Below are 24,205 nucleotides of genomic sequence, written 5' to 3'. Positions count from 1 at the left end.
ACCCCCACCCTGAACCACATTATACTCACATGCATGTGGATATGCAAGTTTGCCACATGATCAATATTCAAAAGACCAATGGGGAAAAATTGTCCTTCCTTGTTCACGTATTCTGATGCCTGCGCCACTGTTTACCATGTACGCATGGTTTCGGATGATAAAATATGATAATGATGTTGTGTTCAATTTGTCTAAGAAACTGTATTTTACCACTTAATATTGAAATTGGACAGTATGTCAGTCTGAAAACGAGTTTAGTTTTGTATTCTATTGCCCTTTTTCCACAAGGAAGATAAAAACAGAAATTGATTTTGTAAATATGTATCTTCCACAAAGACTGAGCTGGCTGTTCACTTATAAATGAGCTAAATTACCCAGTTACTTGGGAGATGGGGGGGGGGGGGGGGGATCCCTTTATCAGGATACATTTTAGTTCTTTTCAGCTCATTAAGAAGTTTCCGCATGAATATGTTATCTGAAAGTATGTAGAGGAACTTGTTGTGAGTGATGCTCGTTTGTTGTTTTCGTTCGTGTATTACTGGAAGATGCATGTTTCATGATATAGCAGTGTCTTGTAATCCCATGACGGATGGGCCAGATGTTTGGCATGACACAGAAACAAAAACTAACTAGCTAAATATTGCGTTTCCTCTATTTCAGTTTAATTTTAAGGTACAAACACGGAGGAAACAGAGCAAGTGAGAACATCAAAGCTAAGTGTTGCCGCTCCCCCAGTACCTGCTCCAGTTTCCATAAGAACTTGACAGGCCGTGCGGCGGAGACGTCGGGCCAGTAGAAAAGAGAGAGGCGGCAGCCGTGGACGGAGAGGGAGTAGTGGGAGAAGGAGTCATCTGTAGATCAGGAGGCGAGAAGAGAAACAGAAAAAATAACTGGGGGTCAGCGTAGTCCTGTCAAAACATCTGAACATCACCAGGCATTTCCCGGGAATCTCACCACGGGAAGAAATAAAACTGTGCAATGGCTTTATTATAGATTTTAATCTCTGTTTTACGTCCCTAATTTTATTTCAGTTTTTGCAGAGCTAACATTGAAAATACTCACATGATGTACACAATATTCTGCCTGGTACAATTACAGTGTTTTACCGTTCGGCTGCTGTCCACTTGGCTGCTCAAGTGGGGCAGCTGGGGGTTAAGTGCTTCTCTCAAGAGCGCCCCAATAGTCGTGGTTAAAGCTATAAACAGTTAAAGCTATTTTTTTTTTCCAGGCGCGATTTTCCCTGCAGCTTTATCGATTTGAGTGGTTGACCCTGTGGGTGTTTGAAGCAGAAGGCAACTTTTTTTTTTTTTTTTAGCTTTACTTACTAAAATTGCCCATTTTATTCTCCACACATTTGAAAACACTTTTAAAATTCCTTCAAATCTCATCAAAACTACGACTCTACGAAATAGCGCACCGTTCTTGACAGTGCTGCACACGATGGTCTCCTCGTCTTTGCGATTTCCTCTGGTCTGAGTGGTCGCAGGCTGGATGCTGGCCCCGCCCCTTCGCATCCACAGCTGGAGGGTGAAGTGGTCGCCTGACAACGCCGAGACGACCGAGTCCGGCACCACGGCAACATGGTTGGATCCGTTGAAGGAGAAGACCAGGGATGAATCAGAAGACGGGAGGGTGGGCAGAGCTGAGGTCCAGTTGGCTGCAGGAGATGGAGGTGGGAGGAGATCTACTTCGCCCCTGACAGCACCTGGTGAGAGAAAAAGAGAGAGGATGTTAATAAAATAGATTCTGACTCCCAATTAGCCACAAGTTTTGAGGCGTACGGCAGAACCCACCACACAGTCGGCGCACAGATCTGTCAGAGTAGCTGTCTCTGTCACAGCCCTTCCCGATGTGGCCGGTCTGGAGCTCTACGGTGGCCTGGATGTTCCACACAGTCTCCTCACAGGTCTCCAAATGCAAACTGGGGAACAGGGGGATGCTCCCTGACCCGGGTGTGTACTCTACACGCTTGGTCCATCCTAAAAACAGTAAGATACAGTAAGATGGTTGAAACCTGACCCTCCATCATACAACATTTTGATCTAAAAGTTAGAAACTTTATGAGATGAAGCAACTAATATGTGCACTAAGGCCTGTGATGGTCCTCTTAACGCAATAAACTTATTGATTCCATTTCAGACTTTCTCAAACCATTCACTTCCCACACATTCGCTAACAATTTTCATTGTTTGTTTCATTTCCCTGTCCCACATCAAGCATGCAATCCTTATTCAAGGTCTTTGTGTTAGTTTTAAAACATACATATTTTGAATGTACTTACTGCTAAAAATAATGTCAACTTAAGTCAAGTTAGCTGACGTGATATTCTTTTGAAATGTACTGCATTTTATTCTGAAATTGAAATAATATATATATATAAACATATTAAAACATGACCGAACCACAAACCAGAGTGTGTCAATTAACTGTCAATGCTCATGTTGCAGGGAAATCTAGAGTCAAAAAAATGTAGTAAAAGTATGTATGATTCTATAAATATTTAATCACACTTTAATTAATTGCCTTCCCCTGTTATTGCGTAGCTTCAGCACCACCTCTTTAAAACTCAGCTCTTGATATAAACATGAAAAGGTGAGTCATCCGAGGAGGAGCCCACGCATATTCCAAATCAAAGTGATAATTTTAACCAAAACGCAACAGATTAAACGACTAAAATATCGACTAAAAATCCCTCTAGCCTTAAGACAGTTACCTAAGGATAATAATCAGGACAGAAACAGAGCGATGTGTGACATTGATTACCGATCCATCCGGGTTTGCAGGACGGCTTGACCGTGACAACAACCTGGGCGTCAGCCTGAGCGCGGTTCTTTCCACAGTCGAAGGCGGTCACCCAGAAGGTGTGAACGCGCTGATGCTTCGAATCCAACGGCTCCGTGTTCTTAATGTTACCTTGGACATACAAAGACAGACAGAAGGATAGACAGACAGAGAGACAGACAGAGAGGAGGGGAAATAATGAAACAAAGAATGAAAGGGAAACAGAAATAGAGGCGTTAGTCATCAACAACATTGTGTCGTTGAAAGCCCAGCACAAATGAAGCACTCATTGATAGAGCTTTTATCACGGCACGTCCACACGGCCACCATCCTGTTCAGCGCTCTGCATTCAGACACAGAAACGGAAAAAAGCACAAAAACAGAAGACAATAAATTGCGCTGAACCGAATGAAAACTGAAGGGTTTTTCCTGTTTTTAGAGATAAAGGCAACGCCGTGTAGATGTGATGGGCTGACAGCGCTCAGCACACCGGCTGACAAACAGTAAGGTAGGAAAGAAGATGCTGTGACATGGTGAGTGGAGAAACAGAGGGATGAAAGAGATAGTGGTAGCAACAGAAAAGACAAAGTAAAGGGAAAAAAACAAAATAGACAATGACAGCCCTACAGCATCTGAACAAGGTTGGAACAAAAGGTCTCTGTGTTGCGGTACCAGTCCGACCCAAAAATGAAAGGAGCCGCTCATCCTTCGCAAAAACCCTCCGAGTCTGGGACAATTCTGCAGAGTCATCCTAAAGCTGGGTCCTCCTCAGCTGCTGTGTCACATTACAAAATGGCCACAAATGATCCCCGACCAACTACAGCCAATGGGTACAATAACATTTCGTGACATTCTTTCTTTCCCTATGAAGAATTTAGGGAATCTACGAGCAGGCCGGAACAAAAGGATGCTAAACTGAACAGCAGCTGTGATGTTTATGCAGAGACAGAACAACAGTCCGCCCACACAAAGTCTATTTTAACATCTTTTGGTTTCTACCTGTGAGAGGAATTAGGTAGCTGCCACTCTTTACACACTGCCGCTATGCAGACATCAGTATCACAGCAGCGTCTGGTGTGTTTTTCGTGTATTGAGGACATCAGGTGTTGAATACTGAGCTGAATACTGAATTCAGTGATTCTGCCTGCAACCAAGGCCAGAGAGAACCAAGAGTGCAGACAGCAAACAAGCAACATGATGTGGTGTGTGGTGAGGGAATTGCATTTCCTTTTGCGAAGAATAACAAATATTAATAGGTCTATGATTCCAGCGGCGTTTGATTTACAATTACAAGATGAAACGTATCTCACCATCGTTGTCAATAGCGAAGGGCACATTGGGAGTGATGATGTCATAGAAGCAAATCTGGCTGTACTGTGGGGAGCAGTCGGCATCCAGAGCCTCCACGCGCACGATTCGGTCAAACAGACGCCCTTCGGGGACTGAAGCCTCGTAGCGACGCTCGACGAACACGGGGGAGAACTCATTGACGTCGTTTACACGAACATGCACGGTGGCCCTGAGGGAGTCGGGAAGCAGAACACAAGCAGAGAGAGAAGGATTATTTTAACAACAGGAAGCAGGAATGGCTGGATAGTCTTTATAGTCAATAGCCAGGGGAAATCTCAGACAGTGACTGTAATCATTGTTAAAGACGTGAACTATCTCCTATTTCAATTGGGAGGAGAAGGAGGAGTGCGCACTCACTTGTGAGATTTCTTGCTATTGACTCCGTCCGGACCCTCTCCGCAGTCGTAGGCCTGGATGGTGAAGCTGTGCTCCCGCTGGCTCTCGCAGTCCAGTGGCTCCTTGGACCGGACCAGACCCTCGCCAGTGGAGCGGTCCAGAACCACAGCTTCAAACTGGACTGAACCTGAACCCGAGGGGCCATTATGAACACGGAAGCCACAGATTTCACCTGGGAGTGGAAGGAAATGTGTGAGGGGGGAAAAACATATCAGACATTATGAATATTATGAATTTATTTTTGAAATTTTCAATAAATTAATTGTCTGAATCCATCATAATACAATTTTTTATCTACATATTTTTGAATCAACATCAAATTGCTTCAAAAAATCCATCCAACTGTTTTAAGAAGAACACATAGGAGAGATTATGTAATCCTAAATTCAGCCTCTGTGCATTGGCCTCCAGGTGATTTTAGAATAGATTTGTTTTAGGTTTTTACTCATTACTCTTAAAGCACCTAACAGTCAAGCTCCAGCATACATTTCTGTGCTTCTGTGCCCTTACTGCACTCAACCTCAGATCCTGCAACAAAACTGTGCAGTCTGCACACGAAAGTAAAGACTGAGAGATTGAGTGTCAAGGCCCCAAAACTTTGGAAGAGGCTGACTCTTATAATTGTTCTTGCTGCTTCCGTGAATTCTTTTTTTTTTTTTAAACATTTCTACATTAAACACTCTCTCTGTGACCTGGCACATTTAATTGACTCAACCATTTGTGTTATTCTAATGCTTTTTTCCCCTGGAAAGATTTTTATTTACTTTGTAGGTTATTATTATAAGTACTGCAGCAACAACCAGTGACATATAAATAAAAATTCAACCAGTTAATCAGCCCATAGTTCAGACCAAATGTTCACAATTTCTGAGTGGTCCTGAAAGTGTTTACATTAGGACAAACAACTCAGAAATGTGCCAGTATGAGAAGTGAAATATCAGGTACTGATGTATTAAAAAAAGTGTCATTTGGCATAGTATTGAGTAGATTTCAGGTCCTATCCTCTAGCCTTTTATCAGAGAAGCACAGATACATATCTGGAAATTGCTTCAAGTGCCACTTTATCTTGCAAAATCAGTTATTATAAGAATAGAATAAAATAGACTACAGCTGGTACTCAAAATAAAACCCTCAGAATAGCAGTTAATCTTCCCTGTTTGACATAAGTCGAAGGTAGGGATGGTTCGTGCTCAAACAGCTAATTTTCTTTTCCTTCTTGACATGAGCCCAATAAATTTCAGGGACCCCCTGAGTAATTCTAGTCGATCTGCTGTAATTTGACTGAACACGGTTATTTCCAGGACTCCGAGTGCAAACACGATAACCTTATTTCATCAGGCTGCAGTGGCAGAGTGCTGCTGACTGCTCTTGCAATGAAGTGTTGAATTACACTATGATGGTCTAAAAATAGTGGACTCTGTGACTGAATACATTGCCTTTAATATTTAGACTGTCCCGTTGGGAAATTTGGCCGGCAATAGCTCCAAACTTGTAATAACCAGCGTCATGTTTACTATAAATAAATCATATCCTCAAATTGGTCACACAGCTGCAGCATCATCCTCACTTCAAAATCAAAGTTAGATCATTTTCAATTTGGCTTGATGAGATGATTTTCAGTTTGGCTCTGCAAACACTTGATTTGACCTATTTTTCACTGCAGCCAGTTCTGTGGAAATTCAAGCAAATTCATGGACTTGTCTAAAAATTTCGGAGTAATTTTCAGAGTAAGTTTTCTCCCCCTAAATTCTCTGCATGCTGTTTATTACTGTTTGCGTTACCAGCGTAATGAAGTGGAGCATCTTTGTCCAGGGCAAAGAGCGGGGGATTGAGCAGCACGGTGTTGTCGTTCTCCATGACAATCCCCTGGTACTCTGTCTCGATCCATGGCTTGTGCTTATTGGCTGAACGGCACAGAGAAGAGACCGAAGAGGCTTTGGGTTAAATGGAGCAATTAGGAGGAACCAACGTGTCTATTTTTAACACTCCATTATGGGCAAGGACATGGTGAGAGTGTGCATGAGTGGAAGAATACACAATGTATGCTTGTGTGTGACCACAAAGACAAAGTTTCACAGATTTCTTTCCTTTCTTCCTTCCTCCCTCCAACACAGACCACTTTATCTCGTCCACATCCAGTGCCACTCCGCACACCTTCCAGGTTGACAGTCTAATTAAAGCCAGTCAGATTTCAGCTTATCACACACAGAGAGGTATATTGCTCATATCAATCAGCCAAACTGGCCCTCCACAGGCGCCCCCACAATAATGCTCTAAAAACCAGCCGAGTCAAAATCAAATGCCTGAGGTTTACTGTGAATTTAACCTTTAATTGCGAATTAATTATTCATCACTGTGGTGAATGTTCTGCGCTGAATGATCAAAGGCCAAATTAATGAGCCAGAAGGATGACGATTTTACACTCCAGCAAAGAGCAAAAACAAAAGCCGGAGTGCCCTCCCTCTGTTGTCCTCAATCTCGTAACGCTGGAGCTACAGAGTTTGAAATCAGACACAGGCACAAGACTTGTGTTTAGCAATTGCTTTGTTGTCTTCACAGTGAATTTTCCAGAAAATCTGACTGGAGCTAATTTCGCCATCTCATCTGTGAGAGAGGAGAGTCAACAGAGGTAAAATGCTGCTGGTTCTGGAGCTGATCAAGCCCCTATCTCTTCAAAGACGGAGCTGTGGATCGTTTTAAAATTTTCAATTATAGAGCCGATACGAAGCCAAAATTATAGCTTTTTTCAGTACTGAGGAATATAAATATGCTTTTCTCACTGGTGGAAAGTGACTAAGTAAATTTACTTTGCTTCAATTCAGTGTGAGGTACTTGAGTATTTCAATTTTACAATACTTTATACTTCTACTCTACTTCAGAGAAAAACACATTATTTTATATCTATGTACTTTATACTTTTTACTCACCCTACCTACATTTATTTGGCAGATAAAGTCACTATAACATTAAAATCCTGCTTCAGACGTACATTTACTTTTTTGAGACTGTTTCTGCGTGAGTAAAAGCCTGAATGCAGGACTTTTATTTGTAATTGAGTATTTCATATTGAGCTATTGCTGCTTTTACAGATGATATGATTATGCGATGAATAGATTAGTCAATCAACAGAAAAAGAATCAGCAGCTATTTTCCATCACTATTTCCTTTTCTACAAAAAAGGAAGATAAAATCGTCATTTGTTGTCAAATGTCCACAAGCAGCACAAGATCATTGCCTGGATATAAAAAGTCTAAATTTGGCAAAATCATTATTTAAATTTGAAAATATCTGACAAAAAAAAGAGTGGGTGAGTGTAAACCCGACTAAGCTTTCCATACCAAACTGTTTCTGATTCTATACACTTCAGACAATTATTGGTTGGTATCAAAAAAGTATTGAGGTTCAATAACCAGCCTTCATCCTCTCCTCTCAAGGTCTAGCCTGTCACTCTCTCCTCCTCCTCCTCCTCTCTTTCCACAGTCCTCTGTCGTGACTCTTTTTTGGTCATTTATATCCCGCCCTCTGTCCACTCAGCTGATCTCTTCCCTCCCTCCCTCCCTCCTCTGCTATATAGCATTAATCTGAGCATCAGGACTGTGGATTACATCCGGGATTACAGATTGAGAGGCATCCCGCTCCATCTCTCTCTCTCTGTCTCCCCTGGCACACATCCTCTCTCTGTCACTCTATCGCTCCACAACACTCCCCCACCCCTCCTTGTCGGTCGGTCACACACACACACGCACACACACACACACATGCACACACACAGACACAGACACACACACGCACACACACACACACATGCACACACACAGACACAGACACACACACGCACACACACAGATGCTCTTGTATCTCACACTTTTCATTTTTCCCTCGTCACCTGATCTCACATTCCACCTCTCTCTCCTCCACCTCCTCCTCCCTCCTTATCGGCCTGCGTCTTTTTGGCCACGTCCTCTCCTGTCACAGCTCCTTCTCCTCTGTCTCCCCTAACACCCCCCACCCCACCCCACCCCCTCTTCTCTCTCTGTGTTTCTCTGACACTCCATCTCCCATTCAATCTCCTCGCCTTCCCTGCGTCGCTCTCCTCTACCTCCGTCTCTGACATTCTCCCTCCACGCTGTCTGTTTCATTCGCCTTCCCTCAACATGATAATCATTGGAACAATGATGTTGAATCAGAGTCATGGTTATCCAGGATGATAAATCTGCTGTAGACGGGGAAACAGATTCATCATCTTCACAGCACAAGTGAAACAAGCACATGCACACTGGGTCATGAAGACGAAAAAACACAAAATGTTTAAACATGTATGTATGTAATATGTGATCGCAAATGCACTGTTTAATAAATGAGGAAACAGCGGCTTTGTCTAATTATGACACATATGACAGATAACAATAAAGTCATCCGGCGCACTTCGGGGCAAAACAGCCATGGCCCTGTCTGAAAACCTTGACAGGTCTGCGTGCTCCCATGGCAAAGTAAACCATTATCTCAACACTTCACAATTAACAGTCAAAAGGATGAGGAACTGACCTTTGTTGCCATTGGCAACCGAAGTCAAGCAAAGGAGGAGAAAGGAGAGAAAATTCATTCTGTCCATCTGAGGGAGGAGAGGAAAGGTAGAGGTAGATGTAGGTAACAGGGTGGGGTGAGGAGAGAGGGAGGGAGGGGGGGGCACAGTACATGCATCAACAACTGATCAGCAGTGGAAGAGATAGGTACTGTAACAAGACATAGAGAGAGAGAGAAACAGAGATCAGGCCTATCAGATGGTGCACGGAGGCTTTTACATTGCTGTGTGTTGTTTGTGCAAGAAAATCACCACTAAAGTGTCATGCATGTAACCTTTGATGAAGGCCTGCTAGCAGTAGCCCCCACATGATGATCTAAAACTGCATGTTGAATCAGCGTGAATAAACCAATAATTCATAAGTATATTCATGCCCCCCCCCCTCCCCCTCCCATCATAATGCTGTATTCTGGCTTTCCTCAAAATCAGACTGACACGCTTGCAGTTAGGGAGCCTAGAATAGCCTAAGGAGCATGCACATACCTGGTCTGGAGTGTATATGCGTGTGTGTTGCTGGAATAGGTTTTGTATGAGGCTGTGTGGGTGTTTACCCATGTTTTAATTGTGGTTTGTTAGGGTTTTGTATTTTAAATGCAGCTGCTGTCTTGTGGCAGTAGCCACAACTGAAAAATGAGCCTTTAGGGGGTTTTCAGCTCTCATTGACATAACAAGACTCTACATTTCCCCATTGCTGCAGTCCTTGATAGATCTACAGAACATACAGAAATAAAACCAGATATAGGCTATAACATGAGACTCCATCTGTTCACAGGTTGTTCAGGCAACACATTACATCCAGGACCGGAGAAACATGCTATGCGACAATAATCAGCCCATTTACATTAAAGGCTGCTACTGACACACATTACCAGCTTGGGCTACATAGCTGCCTAAAGCCATATTGAGACGTTGTACTAGAGTCAGGAGAGGAAATGTCGCAGAAATGAAGGTTAGCTGAAGCAGAGACCTGCCGATTTGACATTACCGTGGTGAGTGCGGTGATGCTCCTGGTTGGTACCCAGCCTCTACGCTCGCAGCATCCGCCTCTCACGCCCCTGCCGCTCGGCTCGGCACGGCTGTCCCCCGCTGGCTGAAAACACACCAAACCTCCAGGTGGAGAAGGACACACACACGCGCGCACACAGACAGACAGACACACACACACACACACCACCACCACTACACACAGATACGCTTCAACAGCAGCTCAAGAAAAATGTCAAGTATATGTCGGGCTCGGTGACGAGATGTGAGGAAGATTAAAGACACCGATGGATGCCCTTGTTTTTTCGGCTCTACGGAGCAGAGGAGAGGAGAGGGAGAAAAAACGGTGGGAATATTACGCTGGCGTCCCCTCCCTCTCGGCGTTTCTTTAACCCGCCCACACTGCGTCCTTCTCGCTCTGTCTCTCTCTCTCTCTCCGGCCCCCACCAGCTCGGCACCAGACTGCTGCTCTGGCTGTTTTTTGCTGTTGAACGCACATTGAGAGTGACTCAGACCCCGACACAGCAATTCATCTCATCACGTTAGTTTTCATCTCTGGGTTTGCTTCACGAGAACACCCCCGCCACCCATTTCCCCTTTATTAAAAAAAAAAAGAAAAAAAGAAAAAAAGAAAAAATTAATTTCCCCATGTTTCCCACACACTGCAAAATGACGTCATATCACCCCTTTTCGCCCTGTGCTCCTGTCAAGCAGATGAAGGCAATGGGACATCCACACACATTAACCACAGAGTCGTTGCTTGAAATGCAGCATTTTAATGAAGTTACAAAACTGTATTTGAAAAATCACCCCCCCCCCTCTTATCAATCCCAAATTTTCTTTTCCTTTGTACATTTGGTAGGAATAAGGCAAGAAAAGCAGTCTCTTGAAATAGCAATTCACATCAATTAATAATCACCATGTCATGTATAAATATTACTAAAATCTGGGCTGTTGCTACAGTGAGGTTCATCCTCCCCGTGTATCAGCATCAGCATAGGGACAGCAACAGCAGTGCTGGGCTATCCTCCAGCACGCCATGGATCAGATAATCCAGCCCCCCCCCCCCACACACACACACACACACACACACACAAAAGAAAATTCAAATAAAATTAAAATAAAGAGGCATTCCCACAGTGGGATGGGATGCTTCTGCTTCACACTTTTTAATTATCGCCTGCTGTTGGAAACAGAAGAACAGGTCATAAGTGAAACTGTAAAAAACAAACACAAATGTTTTTTTCCTTCTTATTTTTGTGTGTTTTGTTTCCAGTTCAAAATGAGACAATTCCTCAACTCAAAAAACAGCCTATGTGTCCTGTTAGAGACGCCGGAGTGAATGTGGGATGATCTAAACAATAAACTTTAGTGCCTGCATGGTTGGGTAGTGCACAAGTCTCTTTCTGAAATGATCCTTTCATGTCAGTGTATTTCAGAGGTGAGGGCCAGGCTTGAATCGAGGCAGACAGAGAGACAGAGGAGTGGCTGAACAGGGAGAGGAGGATGTATGGCAAGAAAAAAAAAAAACAGCTAAAACAGCAAATGAGGAAAAGGCAGGAGAACAATGCAAATCCATTCATGAAATCTTATCCAAAGCTACAAAAATGTTCTTTTTCATAAAAGCTGTTAAAACGCTATAAAATCAAGTCTTTTTTTTTTCCATCACAAATCAAATTAAAACCAGGACAAATGTACTGTAAAAACATTCATTAATACAAGGCCATTTTGAGTCGGGTGTTAGTGTACAGTGTGTGATTTACAGTGCTTGTATAACCACTGGCAGCCATTTTCAAGAAACAACCCCCCTGATTATTATTATTATTATTATTCTTTTTTATCATTATCATAATCTGTCTTTTGCAGAAAGCAGTATGCATGATGTATTATTACATTAGAAAGCGCCACATACGCTGACGCTGTGCTTAAACCTCCTGTAGAGGCTCAGTGCTGCTGCTAAATGCAGGTGGTGCGAGACATGAGACAGAGAAATGAAACATAAAACAAAATCGGAGTCAATGACAGACTCTGGACCCGTGACTGGTGAGTGCAATTCTGTGTCGACAGCATGTAAGTCTCTCAAGTTCTACAAGTCCCACATGTCTTAAAATAAAAGAAAAAAGAAAAATAAACAAACAGGAAATCGCCCCTGATTGGCTCACAATTACCCCACGTGGCACAATGGTAATTTCCTGTAAACATTTCTCAGAATGTTTATAAAAACACCCTTCCCATTTAAACACAAAAATATATAGAAATTTTTTTTTTTTTTACATGGACATACAGTATATATTACTAAAGGCCTTAAAATATTTTCCGTTCTGCTCCTTGAAAGTCACAGTTCCCTTCAGTGGATATTCAGCCTCAGACAGACCTGGAAGGAAAAACAGACATCATTTCACAGCTTGTCATTTGTCTCTATCACAACATCACTGACCAAAACAAAATGGTAAAACATAAGGTCTGTGCTTGCTTACCATGCCAAGTCTTAGTACCAAGTTTTATTCCTCCTTCTTCTGGCTCCGTTCTTCCTTAGGCACCAGCGCCTTACGGAGGTATGGCATGATTAAAAAGGCTACGAGGAAGAATACATGACCACAGAAATAGACTGAAGAATACACCTGGAAAACAGAGATGAGAGAACAGTCAAAGTTACACCTTACACCTAACCTGCTTACACACGGAAATGGACACACAGGAAATGGTGTCATTCATACATTTTTGAGCTCTACATACTCTTGTGAGCTTATGCATAGATCGAAACTGGTGTTTTAAATAGTTAAACGTGCCAAAATGAGTGACAAGAAAAATCTTATCTTGCAAATCCCAGCCTTGCAATTGGTGAATCAGGCCCCTGCATTAGTGTCACATCACTGGCATTTAAACCCAACATGCTTCTCACAAATGCAGCCCCTTGTGTTGTTTTAGTACAGTGTCGTTTTTGGATGAGAACTCTCAGTAATTTAACTCTGCAGCTGGGTCCTCTTTCCCTCTTTCCTTATACCTCAACTATGACGACCAAAACTTAATGATATAAGTGAGAAACTACGACATGTATCCTGTGAGTCTACTGTTAGAGTTGTGAGTTACCTTGAGCCATTTGTCATAGGTGAAGAGGCAGAATGGCACTAGGGGGTAGCCCATGAAGAGCCAGTGTATAAACTGCTGGACTACATAGATGAGAGGGTAGAGCGCGCTGTTGGCCAACTTCGTCAGCAAGGGACTGTCCCTCACCAGTGCCAGGGCCTGTCACACACACAAACAAACACACACACACGTAACAGTAATATTAGATAGTAATACAATTAAAAAATGTTTATGTAATAAACTGATGCCAATATGTAGTCAATATGTGAAGTACATTTGATCAATAGTGTATGCCATTTAATGACTGGTCTGATGATTGTTTCTTTTTAAAAATCAAACAATGTGTTTATATAATTACTGATGCAAAGATATATATTTTTTGAAAAACAGGTAAATAACAATGTATTGATCTTAATACTCAAATAGTTTAAGCTTCCTGCATGTGATTAATATTAGGTTACCCATCTCCGTACCTTTCTCTCTACAGTGATGATGAAGAACTCCATGGAGAAGCACAAGATGTACCCGGAATGAAGGCCATGCCAAATCGTCAAAAAGAACAGTGTGGCCACGTGAGACAGGGTCTTATTGCCAACGAACTTCAATCGTTTGAAGACATGTCTTAAAAAAAGAGAAGAGAAAAAAAGAATCAAGTCAAGACATTTGGATCACCTCTTCTTGACCAGAAATCTGGATAAAGGCAGTCAGAAATGCTAATGAATCAGCTATCACTATCTACCTGGCTCTCACTTAGTGAGATGTTGTTGCATAGCAACGGAGGTTATATTAAATCATTTTAACAACTTTACACCCTCTACAAAAGGTATTCATCAGTTCAGTGGTGGCCCAGACTACAGTGCGCGTGCAAGTATGTTTTCAGTCTCCAGACTTTCATCTGTCTGTCAAGCACTCCCTCTTAACACAGTGACTGACCAGATGTGTCGAGGAGAGAAAGCAGGAAGAATGTGGACTTCTCAAGCTCCTTTTTTATTCACTTTTCACACAACTACCTCTGTCACTTATCATGTTTACAACTGAGTGCAACACCATGAACAGCTTTGAGGAGACGCTGTCTGAAACCAACATAAATGCCACATTTCCATCACGTTTTCCACATGCTTTTCCATCGTTTGAGGTTTTAATTATGTCATTTTGTTGTGCGCTCTTCTCCTGCGTGGCGCCTGACTGGGGAATTAGCACCACCAGCTGTTTATCTCAATGAACCAAACCTACTAATATCCAAACAACAGTAGCGAATGGAAGTGCATTAATTTGCATATTATTTTGCAGATTTCCTGGAGAGTCAGTTAACAATTGTGTTGAATTTGAATGAAAACTTGATTTATGATGGTTTCAAATGTGGCCACCCTGAGAAGCTCTAAACACTTTTGCCATTAGTTGTGTTAATAAAACATTTTTACAGCCCTTCATCACATACAAAACACTCTTCTTCTCGTACTTAGTCAAACTTCTCTCATACATACTGGTTTCTGACTTACTTTATATATTTAAATGCCTCACAAAAAAAATTGTATGATTTATAATTCTTTCCAGCCCGTCTTCCAGAAGAAGAAGGTTTAATATCAATCTCACATAGTGTTAACTGAACCAGTTTATTACTAAACTGTTTAAATGTGGCTGAGAGAGTTGCAACTTAGAAGTGGCACACATGCAACTATAAATAGACTTTTCTTCATAGGTCAAACAATCAAGTCTGTATCTACCAAGGTCCTGAAAGCTCTCCATCCACCAGCCCTGCAGTGTAATATCACCCATAAGTAAAGTCCTCATTTACTTTTTTGGTTACTTGTTGAGAGACGTTTCACATTTCTATATCCCAAATACTTTTATTTCCATTTTAAAACCAATTTCGACTCCCCCTTCTTCACTCTCCATGTCTAATTTGGTTTCAAATAGTTGAAAGTAAAAATAAGCTTAGGTAGCTAATGCAGTCAAATGAAATGGACCATGTAATAAACTGTATGTTAAATAAATTGCTTTGCTCACTGTGGTCAACACCAAATGGTGTAACCTGTGCAAAGAATTTCATGCATGAAGCTTTTGCTTGAAAACTGTCTGTAATTGTCTTAAAACAGCAAACTTTTACAGCCCTCCCAGGATGTCCACTCCCTCCCGGTGATGATTCTTCTAGTCTTAAAAACAAACTGTGGACAGAGGCTTTGGCATGTGATACTGGGCTACTCCTTCTTGAATCACTGCCACATATGCATATGGGATTGAACTGTCTTGCCCTCCACCTCATTGTTATCATCTAAGTAAATATTTAACTTTTTACAGCACCATTTTGAATACAAGCTAGAGAACTTCACAGATTTCAGGCTCCACACTGACCTGGCAGCCCAGGCGTTTGTGTTGATGTTGAAGGAGGCAATGGTTCCTCCAAAAAGAGGCGTGGTTTCAAAGAGCCACACCTTCATGTTGGCACAGGCGTCCCACTGGTGCTTACCATCCACAACCCCATTGTAGCCCAAGCCAGATAGTATACATACACCCTCCTGTAAGACAAAAGACACATTATTGTCATCATTTGCATGTGTTATATCACCCCACAAAGCACAAGAACCTGATAAACTGGGACTGCACCTATAAATGTGGGTGGATCAGGGTGTGTGAATGAAAAATGTTAACATATACATTTGAATGTGCAAAAAGGTTTGTAAAGGATGGTAGTTTCACTGTTTCTCTCATTGAAAGTGTTGAGCAAGGCACTGTGTATAAATGCAGTTTATAATATAACAGCTATATTTCAGGAACCAAGTGAGTAGCTGTTAGCTGTTTGCCGTCATGCACAAAGCTGAAGATCAAGAGTGGCTACTTACCGCTATAACCCAGCAGCTGACATATTTATACAAAATGACTTTCGCCCAAAGCAGAATAAACACACAGCGATACCAGAACGGCTGGGCCTGTGGAAAGGACATAGTTTTCCATTTTAGACAATGACAAAGACGTCCTGGTGCTTTGACTATGAGTACACAGTGATTACTTGTCATTCTCACCTCATACTCATCTGTTAAGTAGTAACTGTCTGGGTAATAGGGACTAAATATTGTATATATCACCAGGCAGACAAAACCCAGAGCAAACCTCTTCATAGCTGGTACAACACTGAAAGAAAAAGAAAGGAAAACATGAGGATGGGAGAGGAGAAGGTAATAATGTTAACTGCAGATGACACTGGACGGCTTGGCTTTTCATTTTTCATCTAATTTTTCTTTTCATCACTCAGAATTTTCTCGCTCTTTTACCTGTTTGGAGGCTTTCCAGGGCAGTCAGTGAGCTCCCCTGCCACCAGCCTCTGGTAGCTGCGCAGTGTAAACTGGGGCCCCACCAGGAAGCCTCCATAGAAGTAGGAGAAGCCGCACACCTCGAGCAGAGAGGGCACCGACGGCAGGGCAGCTGTCTTCTGCTCTGAACTCAGCTGCGACTGCAAAGCACGAGAGGGAAAAGACAATGAAAAATAAAAAGGAGAAAAAGAGTGACAGCAAGCAGGTATGACAGGAGGGAAGGAAGCAACAGAAATGGGAGAAGAGAAGGCATATGAAAAGGACACTGATGAGTTCAGGATTGAGCTAGTTACAAAAACATTTGACCAGAATCTACAATGACCACAAACTCAGTATGACTGCACTAAATACTAATTAATTGGCATTTAATTGCAGGCTGTAAACAGTGTACTGAGAAGGAACTCTTGGCCTTCATTTATATCAACCAGATGGAGATAACCATATAAAAAGACGGACTGAAAAGCACAGAATAATTACTGATTAAAATAAAAAATGAAATAAAGCAACAGAAGGAGCAATTAGCAGCTGTCACAGCTGTGTTAGCTGTACTAAAAAGAAAACAGACACTGCTCAAGCTCCTTAACAGACAAACCTTTTGTTATAAAATGAACTTCAACAGACTGGTAAAGTGAAGGCAGGGACACAAAAATGAATGACATGCACTTTAGTAGGGCTGAGGAAATATGATTATTTATACCAGGATGGCTCTAAGAGACCAGACTATGCCATTTATACTGGCCCAGCTATCTCTTTGACACCTTCGGTTGTATTCTGGCATTGTGTGTAATGTTACAAATGAGCAAGTCAGACTGTACTGTATCTGGTTACAGTTTCTCAGTTGAATTTGCATAAAACATTTACTGCATAACAATATATACTGACATCGCAATACATTATTGTATATATATTGTGATAGAGGATTTATCTTTACCACCCCCTCCCATGTTTGTGCACATTTTCTAGCATTTCTTTGCCCTTTGTTTTGTCCTGTTGTTTCCAGCTGTTCTAAATCATGTTGTCTTCTCCTCTCTAGGGCCTTTAGTAGGCAAATAGAGAACGCCTGAGCTGACTGACACTACATATAGAGGAGAGGGTGAGACCAGCTCCTCTCGGGCACAAAGCCCCTTTGATATGCAGTTATTTCAGGTTGCTAGTAAAAGCTGTCCCAGTCCTTCTTTTGAGCTTGTCTGGTGTGTCCAGCTACCTACTACTACTACCACTACTACTACTACGTATTATTTGCTTTGCAATAAAGCATGCAGCCTTGTGGCGTCTAATGTTGTGGTGTGTGTTTGAGTCAAAGTTAAGATAAGTCTGCTCCCACACACTGTACATTTATGGTAAATGTATTGAATTGAAGCTATGTTGGCATGGAAACATCTCTTTCATACATAACAGAATGAAAATAGAAGGGACAATAACTGGATCTAAAAGAGATAAAACAAAAAAAAAAACATTTCAAGACAGACATCATTAATATATTGACCAATGATCAAGCAGGCAAAAGCAAGAGAGAGAGATCAACCAACTCACTGGTTCCTTCCCGCCGTCATAGTAATCAAATGACAAACCTGTAATCAGAAAATGCAACTGGTGTCAGAGACTATGTTAGGGTGACTAATCCTTACATGATTATTTGAATGAAGACCTTAAAGCATGCAGAGGCCCTGTCAGTAGTTTATTGGTGTCTTAATCATTCACTAGAAAACAGAGGGGCATCACAACAACAATAGGAAGATATCAAATCAAACTCATAGGGAAAAAATGTCTACTTTTATCAAACAATTAAGTTCGTCAAGCAGAGCAGTGCAACGAGAGCTAGAGTCCACTCACCAACAAGTTTAAGCATGAGGACACAATGAGGCATAGTCCACTTGATGTCATACTCCTCTGTCGCTGTGTAGTAATATCCTGCCAGCAGGTATAACTGCGGGAAGATGAGGAGGGAAAAAATGAAAAATAAAAAACATCCAGGTAGCAAAGCTCAGCCTTATCAAATATGAGCAGCGGTAAAAGAAAACTTCATGGAGAAAAGAATGAAAACAGAGAATTGCTGTAACAATTCACAGGAAGTGATTTGTTTAAAAGGAACTCTAGAGTGGACACATTTTTCTGTTTAAAAACCTGGTTTCATTACCATCATTTTTGTGTCAAGTGTCGATGTACAAAGCAAGAGAATGCAAAAATAAATGCTACAACATTCCTACAGGAAGTATGTGACTACATCATAAGATTATCAGCCTTAGGTGTAAGTGGCTCTTTTGAATACACAGGTTAAACAGCATGTAGGCATTAACAAAGGATATTAAAAGGGAATCACAGACTGCAGATGCAGAAATCAGATATAAGGCTGCGCAGACAAACTGGCGGGCAGTACCCGAGCCACTGCGGTAAAAGTCTGGCAGTGCACAGTTGGGAGCTATCGCTATCAAGTAAGTCTGGGCACATGGAAAAGGAGAAAGAATATAGATAAACCGGGACACCTCACCATTTGAAAGGTAAAGCTGCTCAGGACAGTTGTTACTGTCCTCCCCATGAGCCTCAGCATCAGGAATTGGACAAGGATGCATACTGCGGAGTGATAAAGCTGAGAGCCTGGGTGAGAGACCGAAAGAAGGGGGGAGGGAGGGGGGAGGATGATGGTGAATGCAGTCATGTGTGACCTGTAGAACTGGACATGACAACCGCATTTTTCCTCCACAGTTCAGTATTGGCAGAGATGGAGAGATGATAACAAGGCACAGACATGATAAACATCTGACTTGAAATGAGCTCTCAAAAAGAGGGCTGGAAGAGAAAGTATTCCACAAGGAGAAAGATAAAGCAACAGACCTGCTGTAAAATCCAAGTGCAGCCACAACAGAATAAAGAACAGAGAAAAAAAAAAAATGTTAGCAGTTTGTATTTAGTTCAACATGCTACTCTCATCCATGAAGAAGTGCCATCCATTCATCATGCTAGCCTATCCAGAGATCTTACAATTGCTGTCACTATGGTGAAATAGAAATATGACTCTACTCTACTGTAGAGCTGAAACAATAAGTCTTTTTATTGATCATTCAACTGTCAGAAAATTAAACAGAAAATTCAAAAATGAGTGTCATGTTATAAGCAAAACCTCCAAAGATTCAGTGGTTGTGTTTTCATATAATATTTGCTGGTTAATTGATATTAAATTGAATTAGGGCTGCAACTAGTAATTATATTTACTATTGATTAACCTAGACAGTAATCAGCAGATGAATCAATTTCTTGTTTTGTCTATGAAATGTCAGATAATAGTGAAAATGGCTGTTATAATTTACCACAGCCCAAGGAGATCTTTTGAAAATTCTTGTTTTATTTAACCAACAGTCCAAAAGTGAAACATGTTCTGTGTTCAAACCTACTGATCTGTTGAAGGCTAACACATTTATTTCCTTGTCAATCTAGAAATCATTCAACAATAGTTGATGACTCATCCTCAAGCAAAGACTTGAGCTTGATCTTCAACTAGATATCCCTAAGCCATTATGTTCCAAACTTAATGGAGCAAAGGTGCTGTCTGTTTAAGTCCAGTGTCTCTTGTGTATGTTTCAACATTTCATTAAATGTATTTCAATGTTAAATTATATTTTGCTATTTCAGATATCTCAGATAACTAATGGTTTAAGTAGCATTTACAAATTTACTCTGCAGAAAAAAATGTGTTTGTGTTGTAGTTAAAATCAGTAAACATTTACTTATACATGTAATCTAATACATGTGTATATATTAACTAATGACATAATGTAAAGATCTAACATCTATCTCTTTTTTGTTATATTTCAGTTTCTTTTTTACATTGACTGTGTGACAAGTTTTGTTTTATTATATATTCCCCTTGATACCTTTGTTCATAGTTGTTAATGTGCAGATCTTTTCCTATGTATAATGAGTTCAAACGGACCCCAGGAAGACTAGTAACCACATCAGTGAAAGCTAATGGGGATTTTCTTAACAATAAACAGCACCTTAAATAAATGAGGTGTGGACTCAAGTCTTATGACTTGTACTCAAGTCAGTTGAATAATGAACCTGATGACTGACAAACTCTAACAGACAATGTAAATAGTGTGACCTTTAAATGTAAACATACCCTGTGGTGCTTCTGACCACTGTAACACTATGGAGTACGGCTTTTTTTTTTTTTCCTAATGAGCTGGTCTTGTTTAGTTTATCTCAAGCATACACACAGAAAAGAGAAGAGGAAAACAGCAATGCACCATCAAAGGCAGGGAAGAAGAAGACTGCTTGCAAATAAATTCTAAATTTAAAAATTGGCTAGCAAATGTTTTATGAAGAAAGAAATGCATCCAACACATTTGTTAGAACTCAAGGATACACAAAGCACACTCACTAACTTTAAAAAGAAAACTTCACAGGGCAGCTTTAAAGTAGGCCTGACACATATTTGAACAAACTTTAAAACTGTGGTCGGGTAAATTAACATAACTATACATAAATAATGGTATTATTATTATTATTATTTTTTTTTTTTTTTACAGCTGAATAATACTTTCTACCACAAACACATCACAAATCTTTCTCTTCGTCTCACCAAAGTTGAAAGCTGCTAGCGCCAGTCCAGAGAACGTGTGGAACAAGTGGATAACTGTGGCAGGCTGGTGGAAAAAGAACCGCCGGTACACCAGAGCACAGGGATACCCTGCAGGAGAGACACAGAGAAATACAGAGGAAAAAAAACTGTTAAAGTATGTGCTTTCATATCAGCCAAGTGAGCTACTGTTGACACTTCATCGTATTAATAACACTGACCTTGTGGTAGAAACACATGGCACACACACACATACCAACACATTAATACCACTGGTGCGCATGTGTGATGTGTGTTGGTGTAAATCTGGCATCTCAAGGAGAAAGATAACTGTCTGAAGTGGGACTAGAGAAAGAACAAACATTCACCAGTGATTATGGTAAAATGTCTTCTTACACAGGATCATCTAGTTCATTAGTTAAGATTCATATTTGCAGTAAAAACTCTGCAAAGTGAATGTGAATGTGACAGTAAAATGACAGACAGTCCACCATCTGAATCAGCTGTTTCTGATTGGATGAGAGGATCAAGGGTCTGCAACTTTGTCCTTTGAGAGACTAACAAAGAAAGATAATTAGTGGATATCAATCCAGGACTAGCATATTCACATGCACAGCAGCAGCTTGGATGCAGCTTAATATAAAAGGTTGTTGTATTAATTCATCTTTACTTGTAAAGTCACACTCAAGCTTCCATCTTCTTCTGCTGGTTTACTTTAGAGGAGAAGGCGAATGAACCATGAATTCATCTTAATAACAAGTATTGTTGGTGGAATCAAAGCCTGATACAGTTTATTCCTCTGTGCTATAGATCTCCATTGTTGTCCTAACACTAAAAACCCATCAATGATCAATGAGCCACACTATTGCACTGGGAGACAAGTTGCTTTATAATGATGAAAAGGGGCACTGAAGTTTATTTTGAGTCAACCCCACATACACTAGCCTGCTATAATAAATATTCCATAGCACATATTAATACTAGTGTATTAATATTTGGCTGAAAATGTGCAACTGTTGAGTAATGTTTTAAAGTAATTTTTTTAGTTCATGGGATTTGTGCACATTTAAAATATATATATATATATTTTAAAAACAACCATATCCTTTCAAAACTTTTGCAATCCATTAAATGAGGTGTAGGCTGCTGTGGGGCTTATCACTTCGATTAGCCACTTGGATGCAGAGAATTACAGGCTTCTTGTGAGACTGATCTGTGGCTGATGTGGTCTTTTTTTGGGGGGGGGTTATAGCTGCATTCAAATCCCACACAGTGCACAACAGCTGGCTGACCAAAGCCCAACGTTTGTCAAGCAATTTATAGCAGAGGAAAAGCTGACGAAACCTCTTGCGATTTAAGATTTCACTACAAGACAGTTACTGTGTGACTACAATATTATGCAAGATACACCAAGTAAGACTGAGACAAGGAGGATGCAACAGGCTGATAGAAGCGTTTCAGGCGACAAGACAACCAAGGTCTCATCTGAATGGCCATGTGCAATCTATTATTGTAGAGAAAAACAGACGTGTCCATGTGTCAGAGCAAAGTTCAGAGAGGACAGCGTGGAGGACACCCTCCCCCACCCCATCCACACACACACACACACACACCCCTGACATTCCCACCCTGCAGTCCTGAAAGAGCTAAATGTTACAGCCCACTGCAGACATTAACTTGAAGCAAACTTGTGCATCCTGAACGAAAAGTCACAGTAAACTATAATGTTTCCCCTCTACTCAAATGTGTAGTGGGCCCATATTTTGGCAGCCTGCGCTCATTCACCGTGTCAAAGCTTTTCCCTCCCCCAACAAAAACAACAACATTGTGGCTTTTATTTTCACCGACCTCAACAACAACACTGGTCTCATACAATCACGCTAATCCTACAGCCTACTAACAATTTCATCACACTGGAGGAGGCGGGGGTGTTTTGGTAGTCTGAATTGTAACTGCCTAGCTTACTTGACCTAGTTGTCTAGTTTGGTAGTCCAACAAATAGGACATTAATTTAAAAAAAATGGCAGACAGATACTGAAATTATTATACAGGACACCCGAGCCCAACTAAAAACTAGCCGAGTACCAGAACCTTCATGCCGGTTACTAGCCACACTTTACCCGCTGGTGGTGATAGTTTGCAGGAAACGTGAATATTAAGGGTGTTTCGGGGGAAGCCTGCTGACTAATTAATGAAGAGAAATCTTTAGCTGTCCTCAAACTAGCAGAGCAAAACAACTGGTTTTCAGCCTGTAGCTATATATCACAGTCGGTACCTGACTGAGCGTCATGTTAGCAGTGACAGTTACACACAGCAGTGAGAGCTGCCCGGTGCTCTAACCTGTCACCGGGGTGGGTGTCATTTCGGCTGGCTACCACAATAACGGATCCCGCGAGGCAAAACTCACCGATTAAAATAGATAAAATGAGCCGAACCGCTGGCTCCGGGGAACCTAAGGACTCCGACAGATTCTCCAGCAAGGGAGCCGCCATCTTTCTTGAGGGCGGAAACGTCCTTCCGTGGCGGTCCAGTGAACTCTTCTGACTCAGAGCGTACACACACACACACACACACACATACACATACACCGCTTTTTAAACTCCCACTACGGTTCAACCTCCAACCAAGTTTTAACTATGTTTCCCCACCTCCAACCCCTCCTCTCTTTGCCTTACCCGTCCGTCATTAACACGGTTTCATTGTTTTTCTTTAAACGTGTCACTAATGGTTGCACCTATAGGTTGACAGGCATCTGCAGCAACGCAACCAGACTTATGCAACGAAGTGCAGTAAAGCAGTCAACTAATGCATGTAAGTATGTGAACATAAACCCTCTATACTCAAAACAGACATGACATAATGGTGGAAGTTTGCCCCCATATGGTGACACGCAGAAATAACAACCCTAGTTGGCTGCAAAACTTTTAGACACGCGAAGCCCTCTAACAAAATATAAACTTTCGCTTTTTATTTCTTTTTTTTTGCTAAATGAGAATTAAATAAGCTGCTGTAGCTCTTTATCACCAAATTAAATAAAATACAAAATTAAGAAATAACGAGTTACCAAAAAAAAAGAAAAAAGAAACCAAGACAAAAAGAAACTTTATGCAGGGATATTATACAAATACATGTTTGGATTTA

The 24,205-nt window shown here is 41.3% G+C and overlaps 2 protein-coding genes across 3 annotated transcripts in view; both read right to left on the bottom strand.

Moving 5' to 3' along the window:
• clstn3 (calsyntenin 3) overlaps positions 1–10,447 on the bottom strand; it is a 21,668-nt gene extending 11,221 nt beyond the window's left edge. The window contains exons 1-9 of one of the 2 annotated variants that reach the window (XM_023426390.2): positions 10,095–10,447; positions 9,073–9,139; positions 6,309–6,431; positions 4,489–4,699; positions 4,092–4,300; positions 2,764–2,913; positions 1,794–1,979; positions 1,418–1,705; positions 739–851 (exon numbers count right to left, since the gene is read on the bottom strand). In XM_023426390.2, the coding sequence (XP_023282158.1) occupies positions 739–851; positions 1,418–1,705; positions 1,794–1,979; positions 2,764–2,913; positions 4,092–4,300; positions 4,489–4,699; positions 6,309–6,431; positions 9,073–9,139 (1,347 nt within the window). In that variant the 5' untranslated portion in view covers positions 10,095–10,447. The remainder of the gene's footprint in view (positions 1–738; positions 852–1,417; positions 1,706–1,793; positions 1,980–2,763; positions 2,914–4,091; positions 4,301–4,488; positions 4,700–6,308; positions 6,432–9,072; positions 9,140–10,094) is intronic. The other variant, XM_087179308.1, reaches the window with a different exon arrangement.
• A 406-nt stretch (positions 10,448–10,853) lies between these two features.
• Positions 10,854–23,634, bottom strand: lpcat3 (lysophosphatidylcholine acyltransferase 3). The gene is made up of 13 exons (XM_023426411.2): positions 23,472–23,634; positions 21,068–21,175; positions 18,977–19,083; positions 18,322–18,415; positions 18,022–18,059; positions 16,450–16,628; positions 16,201–16,309; positions 16,021–16,107; positions 15,533–15,696; positions 13,654–13,801; positions 13,184–13,339; positions 12,571–12,714; positions 10,854–12,467 (listed from the first exon to the last, which is right to left on the bottom strand). Exons 1-12 carry the CDS (start codon positions 23,554–23,556, stop codon positions 12,595–12,597), a joined length of 1,395 nt encoding a protein of 464 aa, XP_023282179.1. The 5' UTR covers positions 23,557–23,634; the 3' UTR covers positions 10,854–12,467; positions 12,571–12,594.
• Positions 23,635–24,205: the final 571 nt, after the last annotated feature.

Source organism: Seriola lalandi, unplaced genomic scaffold (assembly GCF_002814215.2).
Source record: "Seriola lalandi dorsalis isolate HSWRI2012SDOR001 ecotype SW California unplaced genomic scaffold, Sedor1 jcf7180002054825, whole genome shotgun sequence".
Taxonomy (NCBI): Eukaryota; Metazoa; Chordata; class Actinopteri; order Carangiformes; family Carangidae; genus Seriola; species Seriola lalandi.
This window is presented reverse-complemented; position numbering and strand designations above follow the sequence as displayed.

Excerpts from the sequence above, each read along its gene's own strand:
- lpcat3 (XM_023426411.2), bottom strand. The coding sequence starts at position 23,556 with ATGGCGGCTCCCTTGCTGGAGAATCTGTCGGAGTCCTTAGGTTCCCCG. Across the intron at positions 16,310-16,449 it reads CCTGGAAAGCCTCCAAACAG|TGTTGTACCAGCTATGAAGA; the intron begins GTAAAAGAGCGA and ends TTTTTCTTTCAG. Across the intron at positions 12,715-13,183 it reads CCTATGACAAATGGCTCAAG|GTGTATTCTTCAGTCTATTT; the intron begins GTAACTCACAAC and ends TCTGTTTTCCAG.